The sequence below is a fragment of the Molothrus aeneus genome, chromosome 18 (assembly GCF_037042795.1).
Source record: "Molothrus aeneus isolate 106 chromosome 18, BPBGC_Maene_1.0, whole genome shotgun sequence".
In the NCBI taxonomy this organism is placed as follows: domain Eukaryota; kingdom Metazoa; phylum Chordata; class Aves; order Passeriformes; family Icteridae; genus Molothrus; species Molothrus aeneus.
Window position 1 is genome coordinate 9,425,546 of NC_089663.1, and position 27,124 is coordinate 9,452,669.

At 56.7% G+C, this 27,124-nt stretch overlaps 2 protein-coding genes across 3 annotated transcripts; one reads left to right on the top strand and one right to left on the bottom strand.

Moving 5' to 3' along the window:
- The first annotated feature begins 60 nt into the window (after nt 1-60).
- On the top strand, nt 61-17,744 carry HPS4 (HPS4 biogenesis of lysosomal organelles complex 3 subunit 2). The gene is made up of 13 exons (XM_066562425.1): nt 61-160; nt 942-1,032; nt 1,686-1,829; nt 3,243-3,350; nt 5,279-5,395; nt 5,504-5,598; nt 6,800-6,872; nt 7,557-7,590; nt 8,579-8,675; nt 9,126-10,014; nt 12,310-12,442; nt 12,704-12,812; nt 14,346-17,744. Exons 1-13 carry the CDS (start codon nt 126-128, stop codon nt 14,515-14,517), a joined length of 2,097 nt encoding a protein of 698 aa, XP_066418522.1. The 5' UTR covers nt 61-125; the 3' UTR covers nt 14,518-17,744.
- On the bottom strand, nt 17,557-26,902 carry ASPHD2 (aspartate beta-hydroxylase domain containing 2). 2 transcript variants are annotated; one of them, XM_066562427.1, is made up of 4 exons: nt 26,807-26,902; nt 23,408-24,479; nt 21,160-21,273; nt 17,557-19,013 (listed from the first exon to the last, which is right to left on the bottom strand). In XM_066562427.1, the coding sequence occupies exons 2-4, from the start codon at nt 24,285-24,287 to the stop codon at nt 18,904-18,906; spliced, it is 1,104 nt and encodes a 367-aa protein (XP_066418524.1). In that variant the 5' UTR covers nt 24,288-24,479; nt 26,807-26,902; the 3' UTR covers nt 17,557-18,903. The 2 variants fall into 2 exon arrangements, with proteins under 2 accessions (XP_066418524.1, XP_066418525.1); XM_066562428.1 differs by lacking the exon at nt 26,807-26,902 and having other exon boundaries at nt 23,408-25,388.
- Between the last annotated feature and the right edge of the window lie 222 nt (nt 26,903-27,124).

The window sequence follows — 27,124 nt, forward strand, 5'->3', positions numbered from 1 at the left end:
CGGTCACGTGCGCGGTCACGGGACCGGAGGCGCGCCCGGAACCGGCGGCGGGAGCGAGCGGGGGGATCCCGGAGCATCCCGGAACGGCGCGGAGCATCCCCGAGCCGCCGCAGCCTCCCGCAGCCATGGCCCGCCCCGCCGCGCCCGGCCCCGCGACATGGTGAGCCCCTTCCCCGCTCGCCGCCCCCCGTGCCGGTGCCCCGGGAAGCACCTCCGGCCCTTCGCTGATTCTGTCCCCGGTTCTGGGTGAGGTCTGGCAGCTCCCGGGGCTCAGCAGCTCGGTCCCGGGCCGTGGAGGGGCGGTCCGGGAGCGGATCCAGCCTCCCGCTCCCGGCCCGGCAGCAGCGCGGCTTCCTCAGTGCCAGCTCTGAGCCAGCCTGGGCTCCAGACCCGGGCTGGTCCTGCGGGAAAACTCCCGCATGAAGCTCGTTCCGAGCTTGTGCTGGCTGACAGGACAGGATGCAGAGTTACTGAATACGTGCGTTCAAGAAATTCTGAGCAGAACGATATCACATCGTCAGAGGGACCCCGCTGTCTCCTGCTTCTTGGGAGCTTTGGGTGCAGGCAGCACCCGGGAGCTGCTGGAGATGCGCGTGGATAATAATTCTCGATAATTATAATAATTATTGTACTCTCTTATTTATAATTATCCCGTGTGCTGAGGGTGCAGTATCTCACAAATCCACTTTTTTTTTTCAGGTCTCCTTCCACGTGTCTGAGAGTTGGAGTTCTAGAACCTATTTTAAACTCACAGAAGTGGTCAAATTTAATAATGAGGGACCTTTTTGGTGCTGATTTTGGGTGTAAACTCAGTGTGATTGTGCAAAGAATCAATCTCTCCATTTGCAATAACTTTTTGTTGCTCTTCCGTAGAAATAGACAGGAGAGGGAGAAGGGTAACAGTTTTCAAATACACAATCATTTTTGCCAATGTTTTTTAGGTGGAATTACTTTTTCCTTTATGATGGCTCAAAAGTGAAGGAGGAAGGGGATCCTACAAGTGCTGGCATCTGTTATTTTTATCCTCCCCAGGTAATGTTTGCTTTATTTCAGTACCTGTAAAGTAGTGCTGATGGTTCTGGATCAGGAGGGGTTGGGCTTCCAGGTGGTTTGGATTAATCCTTACTTAGTAGTCACAAGAGTTTTAAGAAATTTTTAAAGAAATCCCAATTCTCAGTTAGCTCCAGGTGGAGCAGGGCTGGGCTCTCAGGGCGCAGCAGTGGGGTTAAACTCTGCTCCCTCCCTGAGGAATGGGCCAGCACAGCCCAGCTCTGTCCTGCTGATGTGAATAAACACAAATGAGGGATGAAAGTTCCTCTCCATAAGCCCCAGGACCTTGTGCTGCCTGGAGAAAGCAATCCAATTCTTTTTCTCCCAGAAATTTACCTGTTCTATTGCGATTGATTTATAGAATCCTAGAGTTGTTAAGGTTGGAATAAAGTCCAGCCATGAACCCAGCACCACTAAACCTTGTCCCCAAGTGTCACACCCACACATTTTCTTTCTCACACTTACAGGGATGGTGACTCCACCACTGCCCTGGGCAGCCTGTGCCAATTCCTAACAACCCTTTCTGCAAATTGAGTTGAAATGATAATTATTTTTTATTTAGACCTGAAAACAACAGTGTTTTTTTTTTTCCTGAGTTCTTTTAATGGGAAGTTAAAGCCTTTGCTCCCTGGCAGACCATCCCAGAGCAGCAGGAGCTGCTGTGTGGGCAGATGGCCGGGGTTGTTCGCTGCCTCACCGAGATCTCCGGGGCCCCTCCCAGCCTGGTCCGCCTCAGGAAGCTCAAGTTTGCCGTGGTGGTGGATGGAGACTTTCTGTGGGTGAGTTCAGGAGCTCCAGAGCAGTCACAGAGTGAAAACAGCCAGGGGCTGAAGGACAGGATCAGACCATGAGGGTTTATTATTCAGGGTGTGGGGTGCACCCAGGGAGAGCTGGGGATGGTCCTTGCAGTGCACAAATTTCATTTCATTCATAACTTAAATTCTGTTTTCTGTGGCCTGGCAGTCACTTCAGCTTCCTGCAGAAAAATTTCAAGCACCTCATTTCTGTGCCCACACCCAAAGGGATTTCTTATGATGTTCCTGGCTGGAAACAGAATCCCAAAATCCCAGACTGGTTTGGGCTGGAAGGAACCTTAAAGCTCATCCAGTTCCACTCCCTGCCATAGGCAGGGACACCTTCCACTGTCCCCATCCAACCTGGCCTTGGACACTTCCAGGGATGGGGGATAATGGGATCCACATGCTGCAGTTTGTAAGGACACAGTCCAAGGCCAGGCTGGATGAGGTTTGGAGCAACCTAGGCCAGTGGAAAGTGTCCCTGCTCATGGCAGGGGGTGGAACAGGATGGGATTTAAGATCCCTTCCAATCCAAGCCATTCCATAATCCCATGATTCCACAAACCACTCAGTCTCAGTGACCACAGACAGCCAGGGACTGCCTGGCCTGAAGCTCTTGAACAACCAAGAGCAGCCCTTGCTCTGCTCCTTGGACGCACTCCAGGACCCAAGCCCTGGAAAGGGGTGGATTTAACCCTCCAGGGAACAAACACCTGGTTACTTACAAGCCTTTGTAGAGGATGCAGCCTGCCAGGACATGGGGGAGCCCAGTCCAACCTGGCCCTGGACACTTCCAGGGATGGGGAAATAACAGGATCCATGTGCTGCAGTTTGTAAGGACACAGTCACTGTTTGAAAGTCTGATTGTTCTTTCCTTCTAGCCCTCAGCATCCCCAGAGCTTTGTCAGTGCCCACAGACATTTAGTATAGAGAGAGCAGCGTGTGGCAGTTGTGACAAAAGTGCCCCAAACCATCCCTGGGAACTGGGCTGAGGCCAGTCAGCCCCATTTAATTGGCACTGGTGCTTCTCTTTCAGCAACTCAAAAACTAGATGGAGCATCATCATAATATAAATAATGAGTTAATTAGAACATTTTGAAGTACTTGTTTTCAGGAAAATGTTCTTAGCTATTAAAGCACCAAGTTAGGTCATCTAACGTGGGAAGGGAGTGTGTCTGAAGCTCTGCATTTCTGATATATATTTATTTATCCTGTCTGTGCCAGGGCTCTTGTGTGGGTATGTTTGCATTTCCTTTTCCTGTGACTGTGATTCCGAGGGGTGTCTGCCTGCACAGAGCCGCCTGTCCTTGTGTGAAAGTGATGAGAGCTGTTCTCACTTGTCGTGCCCGAGTTCTGTCAGGCAACCTCCTGCATGCTCTGCTGTGTGTGCTGCAGGTTCTGGGCTGTGCTGTGGAGCTGCCTGATGTGAGCTGCCGGCGCCTCCTGGAGCAGCTCATCGACCTCTTCACCTTCTACCACGGCCCCGTGCGCGGCGCATACACGGTAACCAGGGACTGGGGACAGGGGGACAGGGGACTGGGACATGGTAATCAGGGACTGGGGACAGGGGGGCACGGGGACAAGGGACACGGTAACCAGGGACTGGGGACAGGGGGACAGAGGACTGCGACATGGTAATTAGGGACTGGGGACATGGGGACATGGGGACAAGGGACTGGGACATGGTGACCAGGGACTGGGACAGGGGGACAGGGGGACAAGGGACACGGTAACCAGGGACTGGGGACAGGGGGACAGAGGAGTGGGACATGGTAATTAGGGACTGGGGACATGGGGACATGGGGACGAGGGACTGGGACATGGTGACCAGGGACTGGGACAGGGGGACAGGGGGACAAGGGACACGGTAACCAGGGACTGGGGACAGGGGGACAGGGGGACAAGGGACACGGTAACCAGGGACTGGGGACAAGGGACTGGGGCATAGTGACCAGGGACTGGGACATGGTAACCAGGGACTGGGGACAGGGGACTGAGGACAGGGGGACAAGGGACTGGGGCATGGTAACGAGGGACTGGGACATGGGGACAAGGTGACAAGAGACTGGGACACGGTAACTAGGGACTGGGACACAGTAACCAGGGACTGGGACATGGTAATGAGGTTCTGGGGACATGGGGACATGGTAACGAGAGGCTGGGACATGGTAACCAGAGACTGGGGATGTGGGGACAGGGTGACAAGAGATTGGGACATTGTAACAAGGGACTGGGGGCATGGGGACACAGTAACAAGAGACTGGGGCATGGTAATGAGGGACTGGGGACATGGGGACACGGTAACAAGAGACTGGGACGCGGTAATGAGGGACTGGAATATGGTAAAAAGGGACTAGGGATGTAGGGACATGGTAAGGAGAGACTGGGACATGGTAATGAGGGGCTGGGATACAATAACAAGAGACTGGGACATTGTAGCAAGGGACTAGAGACATGGGGACACAGTAACCAGGGACTGGGACCTGGTAACGAGGGACTGGAGTTGTGGGGACGTGGTAGCAAGAGACTGGGACATGGTAACAAGGGACTGGGACATGGTAATGTGGGACTGGGGACATGGGGACACAGTAAGGAGAGACTGGGACACACTAATAATGGACTGGGACATGGTAATGTGGGACTGAGGACATGGGGACACAGTAAGGAGAGACACAGTAATGATGGACACAGTAATGATAGACTGGGACATGGTAATGTGGGACTGAGGATGTGGGGACAAGGTAATGAGACTGGGACATGGTAACAAGGGACTGGGACATGGTAAGGAGGGACTGGGGATGTGAGGACATGGTAACAAGGGACTGGGACATGGTAAGGAGGGACTGGGGATGTGAGGACATGGTAACAAGGGACTGGGACATGGTAAGGAGGGACTGGGGATGTGAGGACATGGTAACAAGGGACTGGGACATGGTAAGGAGGGACTGGGGATGTGGGGACATGGTAACAAGGGACTGGGACATGGTAAGGAGGGACTGGGGATGTGGGGACATGGTAACAAGACTGGGACGTTATAGCGAGGGACTGGGAACATGCAGACACAGTAACAAGGGACTGAGACAAGGTAACGAGACTGAGACATGATAATGAGGGACTTGGGACACTGTGACTTTTGGGGCAATTTAAACACTTCCTGTCCCAGCTCTGGTGCCCCAGTGTTCCCTTCCTCCTGCCAAGGGTCACACATCCAGGAAGTGGGACCTGGAAAAGTGAGCAGCTCATCCCCACCATCGCTCCAAGGTCCTGTGGGGCTCTGCTGAACCTTCCCCAGATGTTCACCCTAAAGAGTTTCCCCTCAGTACTGTCTCCCACCTTTCCCTGACCTATCTTGGCCCTGTGGACTGCATCTCCCATCCCAAGTGCAGGGACACTTTGCAGTGACAGTGTTTGTGGGGGTTTGTCACCCACAGGCGTTTTCCCAGGAGGAGCTGAGCAGGGAGTGGGACAGGTACATTGAGCACATCCAAAAAAACACCAGTGACCTCCACAGGATTTTCAATTCTCTCTGGCATCTGGACAAAACCAAGGTAAGAGCCTGTCCTCTGCAGTGCCCCAGTGCCACTGTGTTTGTTCATTTGCTGCTTGGAGCTTTCCCAGGGTGCTGTGGCCTCACTGCCTTGGTTCTCCCTGCCCAGGTGGATCCCCTGCTTCTGCTGAAGGCAGCTCTCATCCTGCAGACGTGCCAGCGCTCTCCCCATGTCCTGGCAGGCTGCATCCTCTACAAAGGCTTGTAAGTAACCAGGTGTTTGTTCCCTGGAGGGTTAAATCCACCCCTTTCCAGGGCTTGGGTCCTGGAGTGCGTCCAGGGAGCAGAGCAAGGGCTGCTCTTGGTTGTTCAAGAGCTTCAGGCCAGGCAGTCCCTGGCTGTCTGTGGTCACTGAGACTGAGTGGTTTGTGGAATCGTGGGATCATGGAATGGCTTGGATTGGAAGGGATCTTAAATCCCATCCTGTTCCACCCCAATTTCCACTATCCCAGGTTGCTCCAAGCCCTGTCCAGCCTGGCCTTGGATGCTTCCAGGGATCCAAGGACAGCCACAGCTTCTCTGGACAACCACTGCCAAGGCCTCACCACCCTCATGGGAAGAATTCCTTCCCAATATCCCATCTAACCCTGCCCTGTGGCAGTTTGAATCCATTGCCCCCCTGTCCTGTCACTCCAGGCCCTTGGAGTCTCTCCAAGGTTATCTGTGCTCGTCACCATGAAGGAGTTCAAGGCTTGGGGTTCAGTAGAAATCTGCTGCTTTTGATATTCAGCAGGATGTGAGGACTGAATTTCTGAGGCTTTTTAGGGAGAAGTCACCAAGGAAGAGGGGGGTGTGTGGATGTTGTGCTCTCCCAGCTGTGTTCCCTCTACAGCTGTGCAGCTCAGTGCAGGTGTGTCCGTGTGTCCCTGGTTTGTCTGACCTGCTGCCCAGAACCACTGTCTGTACTGACAGGAGGTGCACAGGGGGATGAGCCAGGATTCCCCATGAGAAATTCCAGCTTCCTTCAATCAAAGATGACTGAATGACTTCAAGGAAAGCCTCCAAGGTGGCCCTGAAAGACAGGAGGTGGGGAATTCCGAGAATTCCTTGGCAGCAGCGCTCAAGTGCCATTTTTCTTTGGCATGAACTGTTCCAGTGACACCTTTTACAAGCACTGGAAATGTGCCACAGGGGGAGCATCTGCCAGGGAGTGACCTCATAGCTGCAGGCAGGACACTGGAGTGAGTCACTGCAGCACCTGAGAGCGAAGGGACCTGGACATTTGACTCGAGGAGGGACTTGGGAGCCTTGTCCTGCACCAGGGTGTGTCACCCTGTGCCTCTGGTCTGTCTGGTAGAGACCCTTTGTCACCAAATGTCATCAGAGTTGTCTGAGCTGATGATCTCTAAATTCCCTCTCAAGCCAAACCATTCTGTGCTTGTCTGACTTTGCTTTGTCCTTTCAGGATTGTGAGCACCCAGCTGCCACCTCCACTCACTGCCAAAGTCCTCCTGCAGGGCAGAGAGTCCCCAGGACAGGTATGGCACTGAACACATTCCCTGCCAGCAGATTCCTGTAAGGATGTGCTGTGGGAGCTCTTGTCACACAGATCTGGCATGTGTCACCATGGGGAAGGACAAATATTGGTGATGATGCTTAAAACTTTTATTACTCATGATTTTAAAAAGGTTCCAAGACTTCTGCACTAGGAATTAGCTTTTTTTTTTTCAGTCTTTAACTTACTGAATTCATGAGTTCTCATTTATGTGGTGTTTTGACTGGCTTTTTACACAAGTTTTGGTATTTACTGGGAAATCCACCAAATGAGTCTCTGACAAACAGCAGTTTTCATTTGCTTTAAAACTTGTCAAAAATTAGTATGTATGTGATCAAGATGTTCTGTAAAAGCCATCAGTATGCAGATATAAAGGCAACCTTTGCTTTTCTTCTGCTTGAATGAAGGGAGTTTCTGTTCCCTGAGCAGGTGGTGATGATAAATCTGGGCTCTGTCCTGAATTTTAGGTGTATTTTGGTTCTTGGGAAGCTCCCCTTGACTTTGAGAGCTCCCTAAGGACCAAAACACTTCCCAGCACCAAACTGTCCCAGCGTTTGCTGGGGGGGTGGTGTGGGGTCTGCTGCAGCCTTGGGGGACTGGGAGGGTGACACAGGTGTCCTGGTGTCCCTGATCCATGCACAGAGCTGATTTTTGGCTTTTGTTGCAGAGTGAGCCTGGAGCTGAGGAGCTGCAGGAGCCTGGTGAGCATCCAGCTGCATCCTTTGGGCTGCCTTCCCTGCATGGGAGCACAGGCTGGTTCTCTGGGATTCACAACCAAGCTGTGCTGGGTGCTGGAGTAGCTCCAAAATATCCCAGAGGGTGTTGCTGCCACCAGCCAGCCTGTGCTGTGTGATCAGAACCAGCTCCTTCTGCTGGGGTTTGCTCTTTTGGGTTTGATTCCAGTTCTACGGATTCCCAACCATGCCTGCCTTAATTCCAGTTCCCCATGTGGCCACTTGGCCACTGCCAAGCCCTGACAACAGATGGCTGGTGCTTGCAGTCCAAACCTCCAGCCATCCCCTCTCAGCATCAGTGTGGGGATGATCTGCCAGGATAGAAACACTGAGGGGAAATTTAACTGTGGCAGGCATGGGAAAATGCTGGGAGGCTGGAAACAGCTGCCCAGCTCAGTTGGGATGCAGGATCATGCAGCTCCTGCAGAAGCCTTTGGGCTGGTGAGGTTTGGTGTGGTGGGGTTTGCAGGGGTCCAGAACAAGGGAAGAGATGAGAATCTTGACTCCATGTTTCAGAAAGCTGATTTGTTATTTTATTATATATAATTAAGAGAAAATGGTATATTAAAACTATACTAAAAGAATAGAAGAAAGGATTTCATCAGAAGGCTAGAAAGGAATAGAAAAGAATGATAATAAAATCTTGACTGACCAGAGTCCCAACACAGCTGGACCTCTGATTGGTCATCAAATAGAAACAACTTATATGAGACCAATCAAAGATGCACCTGTTGCATTCCACAGCAGCAGATAATTATTGTTTGCATCTTGTTTCTGAGGTCTCTCAGCATCTCGGGAGAAAAATCCTGTCAAAAGGATTTTATGAAAAATATTTCACAATTCATATTTTATGAAAAGTCCTGTCAAAAGGATTTTTCATAAAACACGTCCGTGACAGTTTGGATTGTGGCTTTAAGCTGGGACAGGTTTGTTGAATCCTCCCCTGCTCCTGCAGAGCCTCTGCTGCCGCCGGGTGTCCGAGTCCTGCCCGTGTTCCTCACAGCAGAGGAGGTCTCTGCTCTCCAGCATTTCCCCGTGGAGTGGATGGCCAGGTAGGAGACCAGCCTGAGCCAGAGGCAGGATGTGCAGCAGGAGCTCACACTGTGCCCCTGTTCCCATTGTCACTGTTTTCCCTGGAGCTAACTCAGGCTCTGTCACTGCCTTTGGAGCTGCCTGAGCCCCTCAGGCTGGGCAGAATTCCCCGTGTCCAAATCCCTGCTGGGAGCAGCCTGGAGCAGAGGTGCTTCCCCAGACCAGCTGGGAGCTCTTGTCCCTCAAGCACTGCTTTGTGGCCAAGGCAGGGACATTCCCAGGAGCTTGCAGGGTAAGATTCCCAGGCTTTTCACCTGTGTTAGACCTCGGCCCATCCTTTTCCCAGATCTCTTTGTAGCAGGGGGTGGATCAGCCATTGATCAGTGCCAGGAGCCAGTGGGGTTAGCAGCCATGGGATAACTCCACACGGATCCTGCTCAGCATTTCGTTCACTTGTCATCTCCCTCTAGGTCACCCATGTCCCCAGCAGGCCCCAGAGGAGAGGGGAGTGCTCTCTGCTCCCAGGCAGTTCCAGAATCAACAGGAGCTCATGAAAACCAAGCCTTGGATGGAATCTCTGTGCAGGAGTCCCATGAGGACACATCAGGCACGCCTGCCCCAGGAGATGCTGTGCAGCTGGGCAGCCCTGCAAGTCCTCTGATGGACTTTTCTGGAATGGGAGCCGGCACAAGCAATTCTTCAGCTGCAAACCTGAGCGGAACAGGCAGTGAAAGCTCAGAGCTCAGCAGGAAAACATCCTTCCCCTCAGAGAGTGACACAGAGCAGCTCCCAAGCCCTTCCTCACTCCAGACTGACTGTACTTGGACTACAGGTCCATACCTGGAAGGCTTTTCCTTTCCCAACCCTTACTCCTCAGAGCAGGAGAGCCAGGACAAGGGGGAATCCCTTGCACATTCTGATGTTGGTCACTGTGCTTCCCAAAATTCCCTTTCAATCACCCACAGTCCAGCTGTTCCCTCTCCTGCCCAGGAGCTGAGCAGAAGAAAATCCAGTGATCAGGACAAGCCATGGACTGCGAGCCAGGACCGTGTGTCTGGCGGAAGTGACAGCACAGCTGGTGACCACGAGCGGGGCTTGGATTGTCCAGGTCCTGCTGGACACGCACAGCTCCACAACAGGAGGCAGCCACTGGTCCCAGAGCTCCAGGAGGCTCTGCCCAGTGCCCCTGCAGGGGACAGGCCATGTCCCAGCAGCAGGGAAGGCAGCTGGGACAGGCTGGGTGGCACAGGGGCTGAGCCAGCCCAGCTGAGCCTCTACGTTCACTGCATCCAGGGCTTGGTGCTGTCGCTGCTGGCTGAGGAGCAGCTGAGCCGTGACCGCGGCGCCGTGCAGGACGTGGTGAGTGGGAACGCTCTGCCCCACTGCGGCTGCACTGCTGGGGGGCACGGGGCTCACAGCTGAGCAGGGAGAGTTGAATCGTGCTCCTGGTGCCTCCATCACCTGCTGGGAGCTGCGGCGGGCTCGGCAGGCTGCGTGGGAGCTGTCGGAGCCGAGCGGGGCCAGCCGCGTCTCACAGGCGGCTCCCGGTGCTGCTGCTGTTGTCTGGCACTGCCGGCTCCGGAGCAGAGCGTGGGGGTGTGACAGACACCCGCGGGCTGCCGGGGGCCCGTGCTGGAGCTGGGATTCGCTGGGGATCCCCGGCGGTCCCGTGGTTTTTGGGTGTGTTAAAGCCCCAGCCTGCGCGTCGCCGCCTCTCCCTCGGGGAGCACCGCAGACGTGGCTGGCAGCAGGACCCAGAGGGGTTCCCTTGGCTGTGGGAGCCTCCAGGCTGCTCCCTGGGGCTGGGGAGAGGGATGCCATGTGGGCACTGCACCTGGGTAACACCAGAGCAATCCCAAATCTCCCTGTGGTGGGATTTGGGTGCCCAGAGTCCCCCCACTCCCATCCTGCAAGGGCAGGATGTGCTGGCCCCCCGTCTTTCCTGTAAAACATCAGCTGCAGAGCTGCTGCCTGGCCTCTGCCTCCCTACCAGGAGCTGAGTCAAAGCTGCAGAGCCCTGTTTGATATGCCAGTTGCCATAGGAACAACCTAATTTCCTTCCCCAGCCAGACTGGAAGGTGGAGGGAAGCTCAGACTAATGCAGAGCCTCAAGGTTGCTCCTTCCCCTCGGAGCTCTGGGACACCTGGGGCCCTGGAAGCTGGGGAATGTCTGCTCTGCACAGCAGGGCTGATGTACCTGGCTTGGGATTGCTGCCAAATCAGCTGAGCCCTGAGGTGCAGCCAGGGCCCTGTGCACCAGACATGGCACTCTGTCCCCTTTCTGCTCGTCTGGAACAGCAGGGGGGACACAGGCAGGTGGGAATTGTCAGGCTGGAGAGTGGAATCCCTACTGCACAGGGATTGCACAGCCCATCTCCCCTGATGCCTTGCCCTGGCGCTGACAAGCTCTCATTCCATCCAGGTTCCTCTTTTCCCAGACATCCTGCTTCCATCTCACGTGCCCTTGTTTTGGATCTCACCAAAACTGCACTGTCGCACACAGCCTGGAATTTAGCTGTGCCTGGGCTCTTCTGCTGCACCCTGCCATGGGTGCAGGTGTGCTATCCCTGAGGAGAGGGGCCCTGCATGTCCCACTGTCCCAGGAGGAGGTGCAGCTGGGCTCTGCTGCTGGTGGATTTCAGGCACAACCTCAGCTTGTCTGTCCCTTTGTTTATCTGTAGGTTAAAAATGACCCTCCACTCTCAGGGATGTCAAAGCTTAGTTACAATTAATGTTTTTTTGAATGCTTTGAGGCCCCCAAATGACACCAAAGAAGGGTAAAATATGCTACTTGTGCAGCTGTGAACCTCTGGGAGGGTGGATTCCATCTCAGACTTTCCCTGTGGAGTAGGAGGCTCTTGGCCTCGCCTCCTGCTGCTCTTTAGGTCTTATCCCTTCATTTCACTGCACAGAAAGGAAAATCTGTGCCATGACAGGGGTCAAGGATAGGCCAGGCACTGCCATCCTGCTGAACAAAGGCTTGATCCTCTCCCCAGTAGGGAAAAGCTCATAGGCAGGATAAGGATTATGGAGTTAATCCTCCCAGGGGTGGTGGGGGACCCCTGCCTGTGCCCTGCCTGTGCCCAGGGAGCCTCAGCATGATCAGGGCCTTTGGGCTACTGAAAATCCATCCAGAATAGCAGCTTGGCATTCATTCAGTGCTTTGTTGTGTGTGTCTGTGCTGCCCGGTGTAAGCAAAGGAATGTCCCTTGCTGGGGCTGTAAATCATGTGAAATGAGCCCTGGAGAGTCATGGTTGATGGTAAATTAATGGGGCCTTGCATTTTCCTGTAATTAGTAGCATCAGGTGGCCTAATGACTGATTGTCAGGTTGGAGGGCCCTTTTCTGAGTCGTAGAACCCCAGACTGGTTTGGGTTGGGAGGGACCCTAAAGCCCATCCTGTTCCAACCCCTGCCATGGGCAGGGACAGCTCCCACTGGACCAGGTTGCCCAGAGCCCCATCACTGCCTCGGGAGCTCTGTGATTTGTCTGTTCCCTCCATGCCAAAATTTCCCAGCCATTTTAGGTGGAGCCTGGACAGCAGAGTGAGGAAGGGTCCGGTCCTTCTGTCACCTGAACTCCTTCCAGAACCTCCTTGAAGCCCAGGTGAGGCACAGGTGAGGCTCTGAGCTTTGCCTTTCCCTCTGTCTGCAGTACCACAGCAGCCTGGCCTCCCTAAATGGCCTTGAGGTTCACCTGAGGGAGACTCTGCCCAAGGACTCTTCAGCCTCAGCCAGGACAAACTACAGCTTCACACACTATGACCGTGTCCAGAACGTCCTCACAGGTGAGCCTTCATCTTCTGGGCCTGCAGGAGGGAGCAATGAGGAGAATGGGGTTTATGGGAACCTTTTTTCACCTCAGACACCATTTCTCAGCCAGATCAAAGGACTCTGTTGTGGGAGCTTTGTATGTTGGGATTGAGGGTGTCCCCAGCCTGTTCTGCAGCTCTCCAGGGTGTGTGGTGAGCTCCAGAGCCTTTCCCTGCTCAGTGAACAGGGGCACACTGCAGAGTGGCTTTTTAACACCCCTCTTTCCTGTTTTGCAGCCAATTTGCCCCACACCCCTGGGCCCCTGGACCGGCACTTCCTGAGGGCAGCCACACTCATCCACTCCGACTTCAGCCAGCTCCCCACGGCCTCAGAAGTGATCATCAGGTAAGGGCTGCTCACAACCCTCCTGTCCCAGAAGGGCACAACCCCTTTCCAAGGCTGGCTGGGTTTTGTTACCACACCCAAGGACCAATCACGTTGCTTTATTCCCTAAATTTCCTTTGATTGTGGGTTCCTGGATGTTGAGAGGCTGCAGTGGCACCAGGAGGGTGGGCTGAGAGCACAGCTGAGTGGTGCCATGGCTTGGATTAAGATGCAACACTCACACAGTTGCTAGTTCCTGGCACTGTAAGGTTCTAAGACACAGTTTTAAATTTAGCTGTTCCTAATAAATTTGTGTCTCGGCAGGGAGCCAGAGGCACCCGGAATTGGCAACCTAGATATTGTTTTCTTGCACGGCTTGTTGGGTTGGAAACACACTGTGATGTGCATGGCAAACTCAATTGTGATGCACCAAGCAGGATGGTCTTATCCCAGCCAGAGCCCTTCCCAAAACCCAGAGCTTTTCCTGACATCCAGAGCCCTTTCCCAGGCCATGGCTGAAGTGGACACCCTTTTCCTCAGCTGAGCTGGGAGTGCACAGATTCCACCCACCTGTTTTTGTTTGTCCAAAACATGATGAAATAAAGATGCTCCTGGGAATTACACAGTAACTCTGGCACCACTTGCCAAGGGAATGTGAATCACACACTTCAGTGCTGGAGAATTCCTTGTTTAGCATGAGCTTTGCTGGCTCCTTCAATCCAATCCTAAACTGACTGGCTAAGCTGGCATGTTCTCTGTTACCCCGAAAAAAGCAACTCCATGTGTGAATCAGCCTGAGTAACAAGATGACTAAAACTGCTTTCTTTTATGGAGAGTTGTCACAGAAGGGTGTCAGCAAACATAGCAGTTGCTGCTTTCCTCCTTCGAGGAGGAATCCAGGGTCCTTGGCTTTGCTCCCTGCCAGCCCTTCTGCAGGGAATACTCTGGAAGGGGGGATTCTTAGTCTTAATTAATGTTTTTAAGTGGTGACTGAATCTGATTCTTGTCTGAGCCTCATCACACCTGTGAGTGAACACGTGGTTCCTGCTGCAAGGTGCTGTGCTGGGATTTGGCTGTGGCCAGCAGCAGTGGGAGAGGAGGAATGTCAGGCTTGAGGAGTGTTCCGGGCTCGTAGTGTCCTGGGCTAGGCTGGCAAGGGGAATCTTTGGAGTGTGGCCACACACAGAATCCCAGAATCATTAAGTTTGGAAAAGCCCTCCCAGACCATCATGTCCAACCTGTGACCAATCCCCACCTTGTCACCCAGTCCAAAGCACTGAGCTGGACTCAGTCACAGGTTGGACTTGATGGTCTTGGGGGTCTTTCCCAAACTAAATGATTTTGTGCTATCTCACTTTCCCTTTTAAGGATGCCAGGACCCTTTAGAAGTTGGGTCTGGTTCCCTGTGGCCTTCAGGGGTTTGGTGCCTGTTCAGCTCCATATTCCCATGCTGAGACACCTGAAGGTCCCTCCCAAAACTCGGGATCCCAGTGCCCAGCTGTGAATCTTGCCCAAAGCTGTCAGTCTGACCCCTGCCCTTCCCTGCCCTTCCAGGAACGCCTCCACAGCCGTGTATGCCTGCAGGAATCCTGTCCAGGAGACCTACTTCCAGCAGCTGGGAGCTCCCCTCCGCAACTCAGGCATCCCCAACCCTCATGACAGTGCCTTCAGCCTGCCCAGCAAGGCCAAGCAGAAGCTGCTGAAGCATGGGGTGAACCTGCTATGAGCTGCTGTGCTCGGACAACGGCTCAGCCCTGTGAACGTTCATCTCCAGTAAGGAAAATCTCAGCTGTTTGTGCCCACAGAGGCAGGAGACCCTGCCCTGCCTCTCTGGGGTCTCCAGCCTGCCTGGCCCTGAGGAAGGGACACTCCTTGCCCTGTCCTGCAGCACGTTTTGGGCCAGTGCAGGTGTCACCGACAGCATTTACCAAAGACTGAGGACAGAATGCAGCATCTTGGGGGTCTTGGTTTACATGGACTTTACAGGGACTCTCTTGTTGATCTGCAGACTCCCCACGTGCCTTGATCTGAGGTAAAACCTCACCTTGCTCTGAGTTACACAGCCCCCAGGCACTGCTGGCTTTCAGAGATGTCAGTCAGCCACTGTCTGTGCCTGCGCTTGCCCTGGTCAGACTTTGGCTTTATTTCTGTCCCTTAATCCATGGGAATGATCCTTCCATGACGTCGTGCCTTGCCTTGGTTAGCAGTGTCTGCTGCCTGTTGTCACACAGGAGCAGAACAAGAGCTGCAGAGCTCACAATCCCCCTCTGGGTGCTCCCAGGAGGTTGTTATGCCACAGGTGACTCTGGAGGGATGTCCCCATCCCTCCACACCTCCCTGCTCAGTGATGGTCCAGCCCAGCCCTGCCCTCCTTGTGGATGTGCAGCCCCACAGGGGCTGGGTGATGGTGATGGTGGTGTGAGTGTCCCTCAGCCTGTGCTCCCTCCCTCCTGCTGCAGGACCTTACTTCACTGCTCTTACTGCTTCATTTGCTCACACTGTGCAGACCCTAAAGCTGCCTCTTAGCTAATGGGACCAAAGAGGTTTTGTAACCCCTCAGCAGCTGTCCCCTTTCTGCTCTGACAGTGTCCCCAGTCACTGGTGGCTGGGGGGGCCCGTGGTGGTGGCTGCTTACACTGAGGGATGGATAGCTGTGTTTGGAACCTGCTGCTGGTGCAGACACACCCCTCAGTGTGACTGTGGAAATACAGGAGTCTCCAAGGCTCATCCCAGCAGCCAGAGTCACGTTGTTTTCGTGTTTGTGGTTCTTGGTGTGATGGGCTGGGTCGTGGGAGCTGTTCCCTGTTTACCTCCTCCAAGGGTGGTTCCTGCAGTGCTGGGGTGGAACAGGCAGAGCCTGTTGGTTCAATCAGTCCTGCAGGGCAGCTGCTTGGAAGGTTCCTGGTGGATAGATGTGTGACTGGTGTCACCAAGAGATGGTGAGCAGAGACATGAATGTGGGGAGGTGCTGAATCAGAGCTGGGCATGGGAAGGTCACCACTGCCACAGCTTCTGCTGCTCCCACTCCAGCACAGACAGTTCCCAAGGTTGCTCTGTCATCCCAGGGCTGCTCCTCAGACATTGCTGGGAATTTCAGAGGAGTCCAGAGGACAAGCCAGCTGCTTGCTCAGGGGTGGCTGGGCTCAGATGCCACCTGGCTGGCAGCCCTGGCAGCTGAGAAGGTGTTTCAGCAGGAGCAGAGTCGTATGGCACTGCTCCCATCCTGGGCATGGAAGGACTGTCAGGACCCTGTTGGCAGTGTAGGAGTGAAAACTCCCTGAGAAGCCTGAGCTGGAGCCACCCTGGTGACCTCCTGTTTCAGTTCCACCCCTGTGGAAGATGGCACAAGGTAAGGTGCTGCTTCCCTGGTGACTTCCCTCCATGCTTCCACTGCTCTGGTTCTGGAGGGAGCACAGGGAACATCGGAAGAATATCAGGGAGGTTTTGCAGGGTGAGAGAAGGCAGGGGGGATGAGGGTTGTGTGCTCCTGGGATCCCTGCTCAGCTGAGCCAAGTGACTCCTCTGGGAGATGCTGCTCTGCCTGTCCCTTCTGTGCCTTCAGCAGATCTGGATTCCCTCTGCAATTCCAAGGAGAGGAAGCCTTGGAGCACCAGGAGCAGCTCCAGCCTGCTCTGCTCCTCGGGGAGATCCACTTAGATCCTGCCTGGGTGCTTGGGAAGCAGTTGTGTGCTCTAGCAGGAAACACAGAGAAGTGGAAGGAGAAGCCTGAGAGGGACAGGAGGGAGATTTGGCACAGCAGCAAAGCACCAAGCGGATGGATGCTCCTGCCTGCTGCCATCAGGGATCCTGCTCTGCAATCTGCTGAGCCGTCTGCCAGCCAGGAACAGCTGGGCTGGCTCTGCTCCTTCAGCTGCTCAGGCTGAATCTGAGCCCACCCAGCCCCTGCCTGCCCACCCAGCCTGTGCTGGTCAGGAGGGAACAGCACACAGAGAGCTCCTGGCCCGCAGGGCGATGGCTGTGCTGGAGAGAATGCTTAAAAATGGGACATTTTAAATCTCCATCAGCTGGGCCTGTCTGAGTGCTGCCAGGGGGGGCTCATGGAGAGCAATTCCTGCCCTGCCAAGCTGGCTTTGTGCTTAAGGGGGTGAGGCATTGAGTTGCAGGCAGTTGGGTGGGATTTGAGCAGCACCCTCTGCTCTGGAGCTGCTCCTGGGAAGCTGCTGCCTTTGATGAATCAGTGCAGGCAGCTGGAAGGAATTCCTGAAATGGTTTGTGGATGCTCTGGCAAGGCTGATGGCTTCTGTGTGGAGCTTTGGGCCTGCAGCTGCTCCTGGGGATGGCTGGGATGGCTGGGAACAGTCTCTGCTGCTCTGGGCCAGGCAGCAGGGCTGGAACCCACAGCTGTCCCCCACCAGCAGGCTGTGGGAGATGCTCCCTGTGCTCCTTGGCAGCCTGGGCTCCACTGACATCACAGTCTGAGGCTTGGGTTGGAAAGGACCTCAAATATCCATTTCCAAGTCCCTGCCATGGGCAAGGATTCACCCAGGCTGCTCAGGGCCCCATCCAACCTGGCCAAATCCAGGCCTGGGGGGCTGTGACTGGTCAGGACAGAGTTTCCATGGGCTGGGTATTTTTGAGCCCTAGCCTTGCTCACTGTATCCCTGGCAAACAGGCCTGTGCCCCCTCCCACCCTGCAGCTCCTGCTCTTTCCAGGCCATTCTCCCCACCAGCAGCCAGACAAGCAGGACCCAACCCCTCGGCGTTTGCTTGACCCTGGACTTGTTAGAGCAGCAGGCAAAGCCCATTCTGTTTTCAGCACAACTGTTTATTGATAATCTTTGCTTATCCACTGTATGAATGTTACCAACCTTTGGACAGAGCCAGCCTGCTTCCCCAGGGCCTGTGTCCAGGTAGCCAATGCGTGTAGAAATCATGCACTTCAGGTAGTCTGTAACAAGACGGGTGTAAAAAATATCTCAGATGTATTTGAAATCTCTGCCTCCTCTTGCAATCGACTCACTGAAAAGTCTGTAAAGAACTTGTTGGGGGACAGGGCTGGTCCCTCCCGGGCAGGGCACAGAGGCAAAGAGTCCCCAGCCAGAGCTGTGAGCATCCACCACACACTGTGCTTTGGGGGGGTGTTATAAACCAGCCCCCAGACCCCAAAACAGACAGGGGGACTTCAGGAAAAGCGTGGTGGTCCCTGGGTGAGCAGGACCTCATTGTTCAGCCTGCAGAATTAACCCCCCTTGGGAACCTGTCCTGTGGTGTCAGGTCCATGGGAGCTGCCGCTGCGTGTGCCTGCCCTGGCTTGAGGAAAGGAGAAGATGGAGCAGCAGAAGGAATGGTGACCTCCTTTCTTCCTACAGACAGACAAAACCCCCATTCTCTGTTTCCAAACAGCATCCCTGCCCCTGCAGGGCCTCCCAGCTGGGAGCTGGGAAAACTGAGGGTTGCAAATAGAGCAAGGAAGGGATTTGGGCAATTGCAAACACCCTTGGTCAGACTGAAAAGCACGACTGTGTGTGCTGTTCCCTCAGCAGGGTGGAGGTCGGGGCTCCTGCCTTGCTGGGCTGGCGATGGACTCTGCTCCCTGCCTGGGTGACAAAAGGGGTTTTTGAGGGCAGGAGGGCTGGGGAGCTCCAGCTGGCACATGGAGGAGGAAGCAGGAGCCCCAGAAGGGTTCTCTGTGAGCAGAGCTGTGCCCTGCCCAGCCCATCAGACCCAACCTGAGGGGAGCACAGCACCCACGGCAGCTCCCAGTGTCCATCAGTCCGTCCATCCCGGGCAGGGCAGGCTGGTTGGCTTGCATGGTGTGTGTGTATGTGTGTGTTGTTCCTTTGATGACCACGAGAAAAATTTTTACATTACATTCAAACGAGCACCCTTGGGTTTGTTACTCTACTTCTGAACACCGCAAAACACAGTTAGCAACAGAACGCGACGGAGCAGGGGGGGCAGCGAGCCCCAGCGGGGCCGAGGCGCCGGCGCTTGCAAAAGAATCCCTGAAGCCAACGATGGAGGAAGAGGATGGGCGCGGATACACGTCACAGTTTCCATTTACAACACCCCCGGGAGGGAGCACCGAGGCCGTGTGCCGGGAGAGGGCCCCGGCCGAGCTGCCCTGAAGCCACCAGGCCGGGCAGCGCCGTCATCGTCCCGGCGCGAAGATGAAATCGAGGGCTTGGCGCTCGGCCGCCGCCACGTTGGGGTGCCACAGGTCCACCATGAACACCACGCGGGGACCTTCCTCCGGGGCACCTGAGGGGGTGGAAACACACAGTGAGGACAGGGAGGCACCCACCTCTCCAGTGCAACCCCAGTAAACCTTCCTCCGGGGCAGGCTGATGTCATGGCTTGCCTCAGTTGCGGTGTGATGTCATGGTTTGCCTCAGTTTCCCCAGTGTGACCGTGTTCACAGGGGTCTTAGGATGAGGGGAGAGACAAGGATCTGACTCCATGTTTCAGAAGGCTTGATTTATTATTTTATGATATATATTATATTAAAACTATACTAAAAGAATAGAAGAAAGGATTTCACCAGAAGGCTGGCTAAGCTAAGAATAGAAAAAGAAAGAATCATAACAAAGGCTTGTGACTTGGACTCTCTGCCCGAGCCAGCTCAATGTGATTGGCCATTAATTAGAAACAACCAACATGGGCCAATCAAAGATCTACCTGTTGTATTCTACAGCAGCAGATAACCATTGTTTACATTTTGTTCCTGAGGCCTCTCAGCTTCTCAGGAGGAAAAATCCTAAGGAAAAAGATTTTTCATAGAAGATGTCTGTGACACGCCAGTCCTTCCCAGGTGTGTCAATCATCTCTTCTTTCCCCCACCCTGACCCCTGCTGAGTGCTGTCTGTCAGTCCTGGCATTCCAGAAGGGTGTCGAGTGATTGGCAGAGCTCAAAAGATGCCTTCCATCCCTGGGGACATTGGGCCATCCAGGTGTCATTTATCCCTTAAGACTTCCCTCCCCTACTTCGTTGGTAGCCCTCTGTGCCCCTTCCCTGCCCCTCTCCCCGGGGTTCAAAGGAACAGCAACCACGCAGTTTGGGGAGTTCTGCTGGAGCTGTTGCTGGATTCAGAGGCCTGTGGGCCAGGAATAAAGCTCTGGATCAAAACCTTCATCAGAACTGACTCCTTTCCTTTATCCTCATCCTTAAAGCCTCTCCATCAGAGGTAAACCTGAGCTCCTGCATGCCTGGACTTGTCCCAAGTGCCCAGCTGCAGCATCCAGATAGCCAAAGGTGTCTCTGAGGTGAAAACACCACAGTTGCTGCCTTTTGGTCAAGGAGCAAGGGCCAGACGAGCCAGGCATGTCGCATCCAGCTATATTGGTATAATTCCAATATGAGGGGATGGAAACACACAGTGAGGGCAGGGAGGCACCTCCCCAGTGCAACCCCCGTAAACAGCTGCTTACTGGGAACTCAGGGACACGGGGCATGCTCCTCCCTGCCAGGCCTGCTTTGGGATTTGAGGATTCCTGAGGCAAGGCCTCCTTGCAGCTCTTTCCTGGATATGTGCAGGGGGCGGCTGCTGCACCACTCCGGCCTTCCCGGCCCTGCACGGAGCTGTGCTTCCCAATCCCACAGCAGGTTTGATGTGGAAGCAAAGCTTTTGTTCTCCCACTCTCTTCGCACGCTCCCCTCTGTAGAACAGCTCTGCCTGATGCTTTCATGCCACGGGCGACTAATGCCGGGTAATCTGGGAGAGCTGGAGCGGAACAGGCCTCGTCAGGAGGGAGGAGGAACCATCCAGCAATCCAGTGAGGCTGCTCCCCTGCTGGCCTGCCTTGCCGAGCTGCAGCAGGGCTGCAGACAGAGCAAGGAAGGGATTTGGGCAATTGCAAACACCCTTGGTCAGACTGAAGAGCACGACTGTGTGTGCTGTTCCCTCAGCAGGGTGGAGGTCGGGGCTCCTACCTTGCTGGGCTGGCAATGGACTCTGCTCCCTGCCTGGGTGACAAAAGGGGTTTTTGAGGGCAGGAGGAGGAGGAGGCCGTGGCACCAACAGCCAGAGCTGCCCTGCAGAGCTCGGTGGTGAAGGAAGCTGAGCAGCCATGACAACGGGAGAGGGTCAGCAGGCCCTGTGCTGGGCCCACGAGCAAGTCGGGATGGGAGTGAGCCATGGGCTGGCTGAGGGGCTCCAGGGCTGTGCCCTGAAAGGGTGCCAGGATGTCCCAGCACCCTGAGGCAGAGGGAGTGAGTTCATGGGGAGCCCTGCCATGCCAGGGACAGGGCTGCTCCCACCCGGGATAGGCCAGAGCCCTGAGCCCCTCAGGACACAGGGACCCAGCCATGCTGGGGCAGCAGAAGGGACTGGGCATGGCTGCCACCCTGATTCATCCCCAGTCCCCAACACCAGAGGGGACACCACAAGGCCCCACACCCTGAACTCACCTTCGTGGAATGCCGTGTGCAGGAAGGAGTCGTCAAAAAGCAGGCACCGGCCCTCAGCCCAGCACTGGGGCTCGCCCCCCACCACCAGTTCACAGTTGCTGGGCGTCTTGAGACCTTCAGGGACAAAGAGAGAGGACAGGGAGGGTCAGCTCGTGCTGAGTTCCCTGTGGTGGGGCAGCAGGGAGCAAAGTGAGCTCTGTGTGAGCCCCACGCTGCTGCTGAGGGGCTGCTCCCCTGCAGGGAGTGACCTGAACCCCAAGCCTGGAGCAGCTCAGCCCCTGCCCCATTCCCTGTCTGCTCCCTCCTGCCTTTTCACTGTCCCCAGCAAGCTCAGCACTGCAAGCAGTACTTTCATATCTAGAACAGCTTCCCAGTCCCCAGAGCCCATGGCCCTGAGGTGTGCACAGGGAGCCAGGCTCCTGGGATATTTTCCAACTTCAGGACCAAAGGTAGATCCCGCCTGCTCCTTCCTCCAGCCCTGCAGCGATGACCCTGCCCCAGGCAAGGCTGGAGGAGCAGTGCTGGGGCTGGAAAATGGGGCTCAGTTGTGGCTCTACCACAAGCTCCCCAGGGACCTGCCCCATCCCTCAGTCTCCACCCAAGGTGCTGCTTCAGGGTGACCCATAGGGCTGCAAGGACAGAAATCTGGGGGAGTCACAAAACGCTCATAGTGAAGCAGCTCTGTGAGGGCAACATGAAGGACAATCATAGAAATAAAATGGGTCTTTTCCTAAAATACCATCACAAACCAAGGCAGTTTGACAGGGGTTGATCCCATCACCTCCCGCACCAGGACTGTCACCCCTGCAGTGCTGGGGACACAGGAGCTGCTGCAGAGCCATCCTGCCCCGAAGATGTGGCCATGGTGGAGAAAGGGGTCAGGGCTCACGTGGCTCCCGAATGGTAACAATGCAGCAAACGAGCAGGACGGATCCAAGAGCGATGTCAAACCCAGCAGGGACTCCCAGCTACCCGGCAAAGCTGGGACTACAAAGCTGCTGTTTCAAAGACTGCAAAATCCAAAGCCATTTCCCTGCACAACAGCCTCAGCTGGAGATGCTGGAACAGGGAAGCTGAGCTGCTGGGGGATGGAGGGAGGGAACAGCCTGCAGCCCTTCATTCCCACCCTCGGGATGCTGCCCTGGCCCATGGAAGCTGCCTGTGCCTGGAGTAAATCCTCAGGAGTGATTTGCCCCACTGATGGCTGTGCTGGCTTTGCAGATCCAGCTGCTTGAAAGGGCAGGTTGTGTCTTAAACACATCCATGCCCTGAGCACAGTGAGAGCTGTGTTCCCAGCACCAAGGTGGAGGTGCCAGTGTGCCCCCGGCCCAGTGCAGAGTCCAAGCAGAAGGACAAGCAAATGATCCACGTCATTTCTCTGCCCAGGGCGTGTGTGCTCCAGGTGTGCTCACCTGAGCCCACTGGCTCCTCCCAGGAACCTCTCCCAGCCCCTCACAAGGGGAGAACATTCCCCAGTGCCCCAGAGAAAGGAGTGAGTGACAAGCTTCCTCCTGGCACCAGCAGGGGCAGCTCCTGGGATCAGCTCTGAAAACAATTCCCAACAAATGGCCAGCAGTGCCTGGGTGTGTTTACCCGAGCTGTTGGCTGAACAGGCGTGGTTGGTGTTTGCCAGCCGGGCCCGTGCGGTGCCTCCCCCGGCACGGCCGGTGCTGTGCCAGCCCAGCCATCTGTGCCATGTGGGCTCTCCCCGTGCCTGCAGGGAGCACTGTGCCACCAGCCCAGCACCTGACCTACCACAGGGGACACCCCAGGACCTCCCCCAGCCCTCACCTGCAGCTTTGCAAACCCCAGAGCAGCATCTCTGCTCCAATCTACCCATGTCCCGTGCAGAGCACACGAGATTCCAGGAAAGGGGAGCTGCCAGTGGCACAACACAGTCCTGGAGCAGCGCCCCAGGCTGCCCCACATCCCGGGATGGGAGGGGGACCTGCCTGAGAGGGGGATGTTCAGAGACCCCTATGTAAAATCAGCCCAGATCACACACCAGCAAGAGTCCACAGCCCTGGGTCAGCAGGAGGAGGAGGTGAAACCCTCCTGCTGCTGATCTGGAGACGCTGGGAATGTCAGATACCCAGGGACTGAGTACCACCAAAGCCCCCAAAACCTTCCTCAGGCCAAAGGTGTCCGAGCCCCAAGAGCACAGAGTGCCAGAGACTTTTTTGGGGCTCCTGTACCCTGCCACCCTCCGCACCCTCCCAACACATGACCCACAGCGCCGGACACTCACCAAGGTGGCAGCGGATGCGGATGTTGGTGGGCCCGTAGTGCTCAGCGATGACGGTGCCCGGGCTCAGCACCGAGATGCAGGCGTTCCCAAAGACATTGTTGCCAATGCAGGTACGGAGGCTCCCGAGCAAGCGGTACGTCCGTGGGCATCTCCGGCAGTTCCTGGGCACGCACATGCCCTGGTTCACCAGGTAGAAGGTGAACCACTCCCCGCTGGGCGTGCTGTTCATTTTCCATCCTTGCGGGAGGCTGCAGTTTGAGAACGCCTTGTACAGGGTCTCAAACTCGCACAGGATGGTCTGGAAGTTGCGCTCCAGCAACTCCACGTCGTGCTTTTGAGCGTCCCGGGAGAAGTAGGGCGTGGTGGGCAAGTCGGGCAGGAAGAAGACTTCTGGCTTCTGGATGGAGGGCCGGCTGTTGAGGTAGCGGCCCTGCTCGCGGATGCCCTTGTGGATCCTGCCCATGCCGGACCAGGAGTAGCGCTTGGCGTACTCCTGCAGGTTGTGGTAGAGTTTCTGGTTGAGGCCGTCGTGGTGCGAGCAGCGCACGCACTCGGGCGACTGGCAGTACACGAAGCCGTTCTGCACCCCGTTGGCCTCGGCGCTCTGCATCAGCGCGTTCACCGTGGCGTAGGCGCGGGGCTGCTCCCTCCCCACGTGGTAGCAGTACCACACGAAGAGGACCAGCAGGCAGGCGACAGCCACCAGGGCCGTGGCGTCGCAGTCGCGGAAAGACTGGATGCCCGTGGCAATGAAATCCCGGAGTCCGTCCAGGGACCAGCTCCAGTCCGTCAGCCACTCCAAAGACATGGTGGCGGTGCTGGGAGCGCACAGCGGGGCCCGGCGGTCACTGCTCGTGGGGCTCAGGGGCACCCACACCATGCAGCCGGGCCGGGGCGCGGCGGGAAGGGGCTGCCATGGGCGAGCGGAGCGGCGGCTCTGCCCTGCTCTGCCCTGAGCTCTGCATTGGCAGCGGTGCCCGGCAGCACCCTTGGGTCAGCAGCCACGTGGCTGGAGGGTCCCCACCGATGTTCCTGGGCTCATCATGCTGAAAGGCAGTGCTGGAGGGAGGTTCTGGGGAGAGAAACCCAGAGGTGTTAGGGAGAGGGCTGCCCTGTGGGGTCCCTGCTGGGGTCAGTGCACAGGAAACAGCTGGAGCTGTGAGCTGGGACTGGCTCCTCAGGGAGGGGATGGTGGATAAGAAGCCCAAGGATGCTGAGTAAATTCCCCAGTGCTCTCAACAGCATCTTCCACAAATACCCAAATAAAAGGCCCAGACCCAGACTCCATCTCCCACTGCCCCAGTGACCATGTCCCCTCCTGCTCATCCTCCAGTTTCTCTCCTAAGCTGCTGCCTTATCGTGTCTGAAATCTGGCTGCTAAGTGAATATACACTGAGAGTACACACTTCACTGCCCTATCTGGCAGCACATCAGCTTATCCCCTCCATCTGATGGCTCTGAAGTGACTCTCCCTCCACAGACTGAGCTGTGGCAGAGCCCAGAGCTCAGCCAGCACATGGGCCACAGGGCCAGCACATGGCAACAGGAGCAGGTCAGGGTGGTGGCAGCAGGGGCAGCTCAGGTTGGCATGTTTGATTTCACCAGCTCACTGGTAAGAGCAGTGACTCTAAGTAGCAGGATGGGTTTATGAGCCAGGAAAGCCATCCAAACCCTCCACAGCCCTTCCTGCCAAGGTCCTGCAGCCTCTCAACGTGCATTTCCTTATCAGTGGTGATGGAGACAGGCTGCAGATGGGATCTGACCCTACAGCAGGGACGTGCTGCAGGGCTGGAGACCTGGGATTCAGGCAGTGTTACACCCCAGGGAGGAACATCCACACACCCGGCCTCCCTCCACCCTACTTCCTTGTAGCATGCTGCCTGCGTGCCCCATCCCGGGATCTGCAGTCCACGTGGCATGGCACAGCCTCCCGGGAATCTCAAGATAACTTTCCTCCATCTCCACAGCTGGCATCCCTCCAGACACTCCCGCTTCTCCCGCCCAGGCCTCCATTCCCAGGCTGCAACCACAGAGTCGGAGCCAGGGACGTCCCCTGAGGCCAGCACAACCCCCGTGCTACCTGCAGGACTGGAGCATGTCAGGGAAGGAGCAGAACCCTGGGTGATGTGTATTGAGGGTGGCTCCTGCCCTACAAAGGGAACTGCTCAGGCACAGCAGCCACGGTCAGTTGGAGCTGGTGGTAACACAAAGGGGAACAGAGTTGGGGGGTTCGACAGCCCTGGGGGCCCCAGGTCAGAGTCACACCCTGCAAGAGTGGCACAGCACAAACACGGCCCGAGTGCTGCCCCAGGGATGCAGGCAACACCTCAGATCAGGGGGAACCATCAGAGCAGCAAGAAATCCAAATCCCCGTGCCCACACACTGCCTGCCTGACCCCAGAGAGCCCAGGAGCCTCGGGCTGCAGAGCCCTGGAGTTCTCTGGGCACAGTCTCTGTGGGACCAGCCCAGGAGCTGCCTCCTGTTCCAGCACAGCCACCCCACTGCAAACCTGACCAAACCCAGCCCCAGAGGGGCTGTGCCAGCGCTGGGGCAGGGCCCCAAACATCAGCACTGCTCCCAACACACACCCTGAGGCTGGGGCTGCACGGGGCACCCAGTGGGTGCTGTCACCTCCCAGCCACAGCCCTGCACCCACACGGGTCACATCCAGCACCCCCAGCCTGAGATGCTAGAAAAGGCTCCTCAGCTAATGATGATGGCAGAGCCATTCCAGGGAGAGGAGATCAATTCCACGTTGCACCGAAGTTGTGCAGGACGTGGAGGCGAGCACCGTGCCAGCAGCAGCCGTGTTACATAAGGAAGGCAGAGGCTTCGATGCAGCACAAAGTTGCATCTCGGTGACTCCGTGCTGGCCACGGCATCTCCTGGAGGCAGCGGGTTCGGCTCAGCCCAGCCAGGGTCCCCGGGCCGCGGGCCTGCAGTGACGGGGACGCGTGGCGGGGATGTCCTCGGCTCGGCACGGCTGGTGTCGCCTCTGGGAGCAGCATGAGGAGCAGGAGCCTTGGGATGAGGCGGGATGCCCGCTGCCACTCCGGAACGGGAGCCGCGGGTGCTCCCTTCACCCTCTCCTGAGCATGCCACCCCGCCGGTGCCACCAGAGTAAGTGTCACCCAGTGTGACAGTGTCACCCGGCGTGGCGGCGTCAGCGTTAGTCACCGCTGTGGCCGCATCACCCGGCGTGGCAATGGCACGGCCGTGCCGCTGTCCCATCACCCGGCGGCACCTGCCGCCGCGCTGCCACCCGGCCCGCCCGACGCCGAGCCCCTGCCCCGGCCGGGGATGGGGAGGTTCGGTCTGCGCCCCCGCCTCGGGCCCCGCTGCCGCCCCGCGCCCCCGCGCCCCCCCCGCGATGCGCTGCGGAGCGCTGCGGTACCGACCTGCCGCCCGCGCCGGGCCGTGCGGGGCCGCGCGGGGCCGCGCTCCCTCCGCGCCGCTCCGCCGCCGCCGCGGACCACAACTCCCAGCAGCCCGGGCAGGAGGGGCCGCGCCGCCCCCGCCGGGACCGCGCCGGGCGGCAGCTGCGGCCCCGGCCCCGCACAGCCCGCCCGCCCCCGCGCCCGCCCCGCGCCGCGCCCGCCCCCGCCCCGCGCTCCCGCCCCGCGCTGCCGGGAGGGGCCCGCAGGGGGGGGGAGCCGCGGGGTTGCGGCACTCGGGAGGGGTCCCGGGGATGGAGCGGCGGGAGGAGGCGGAGATGG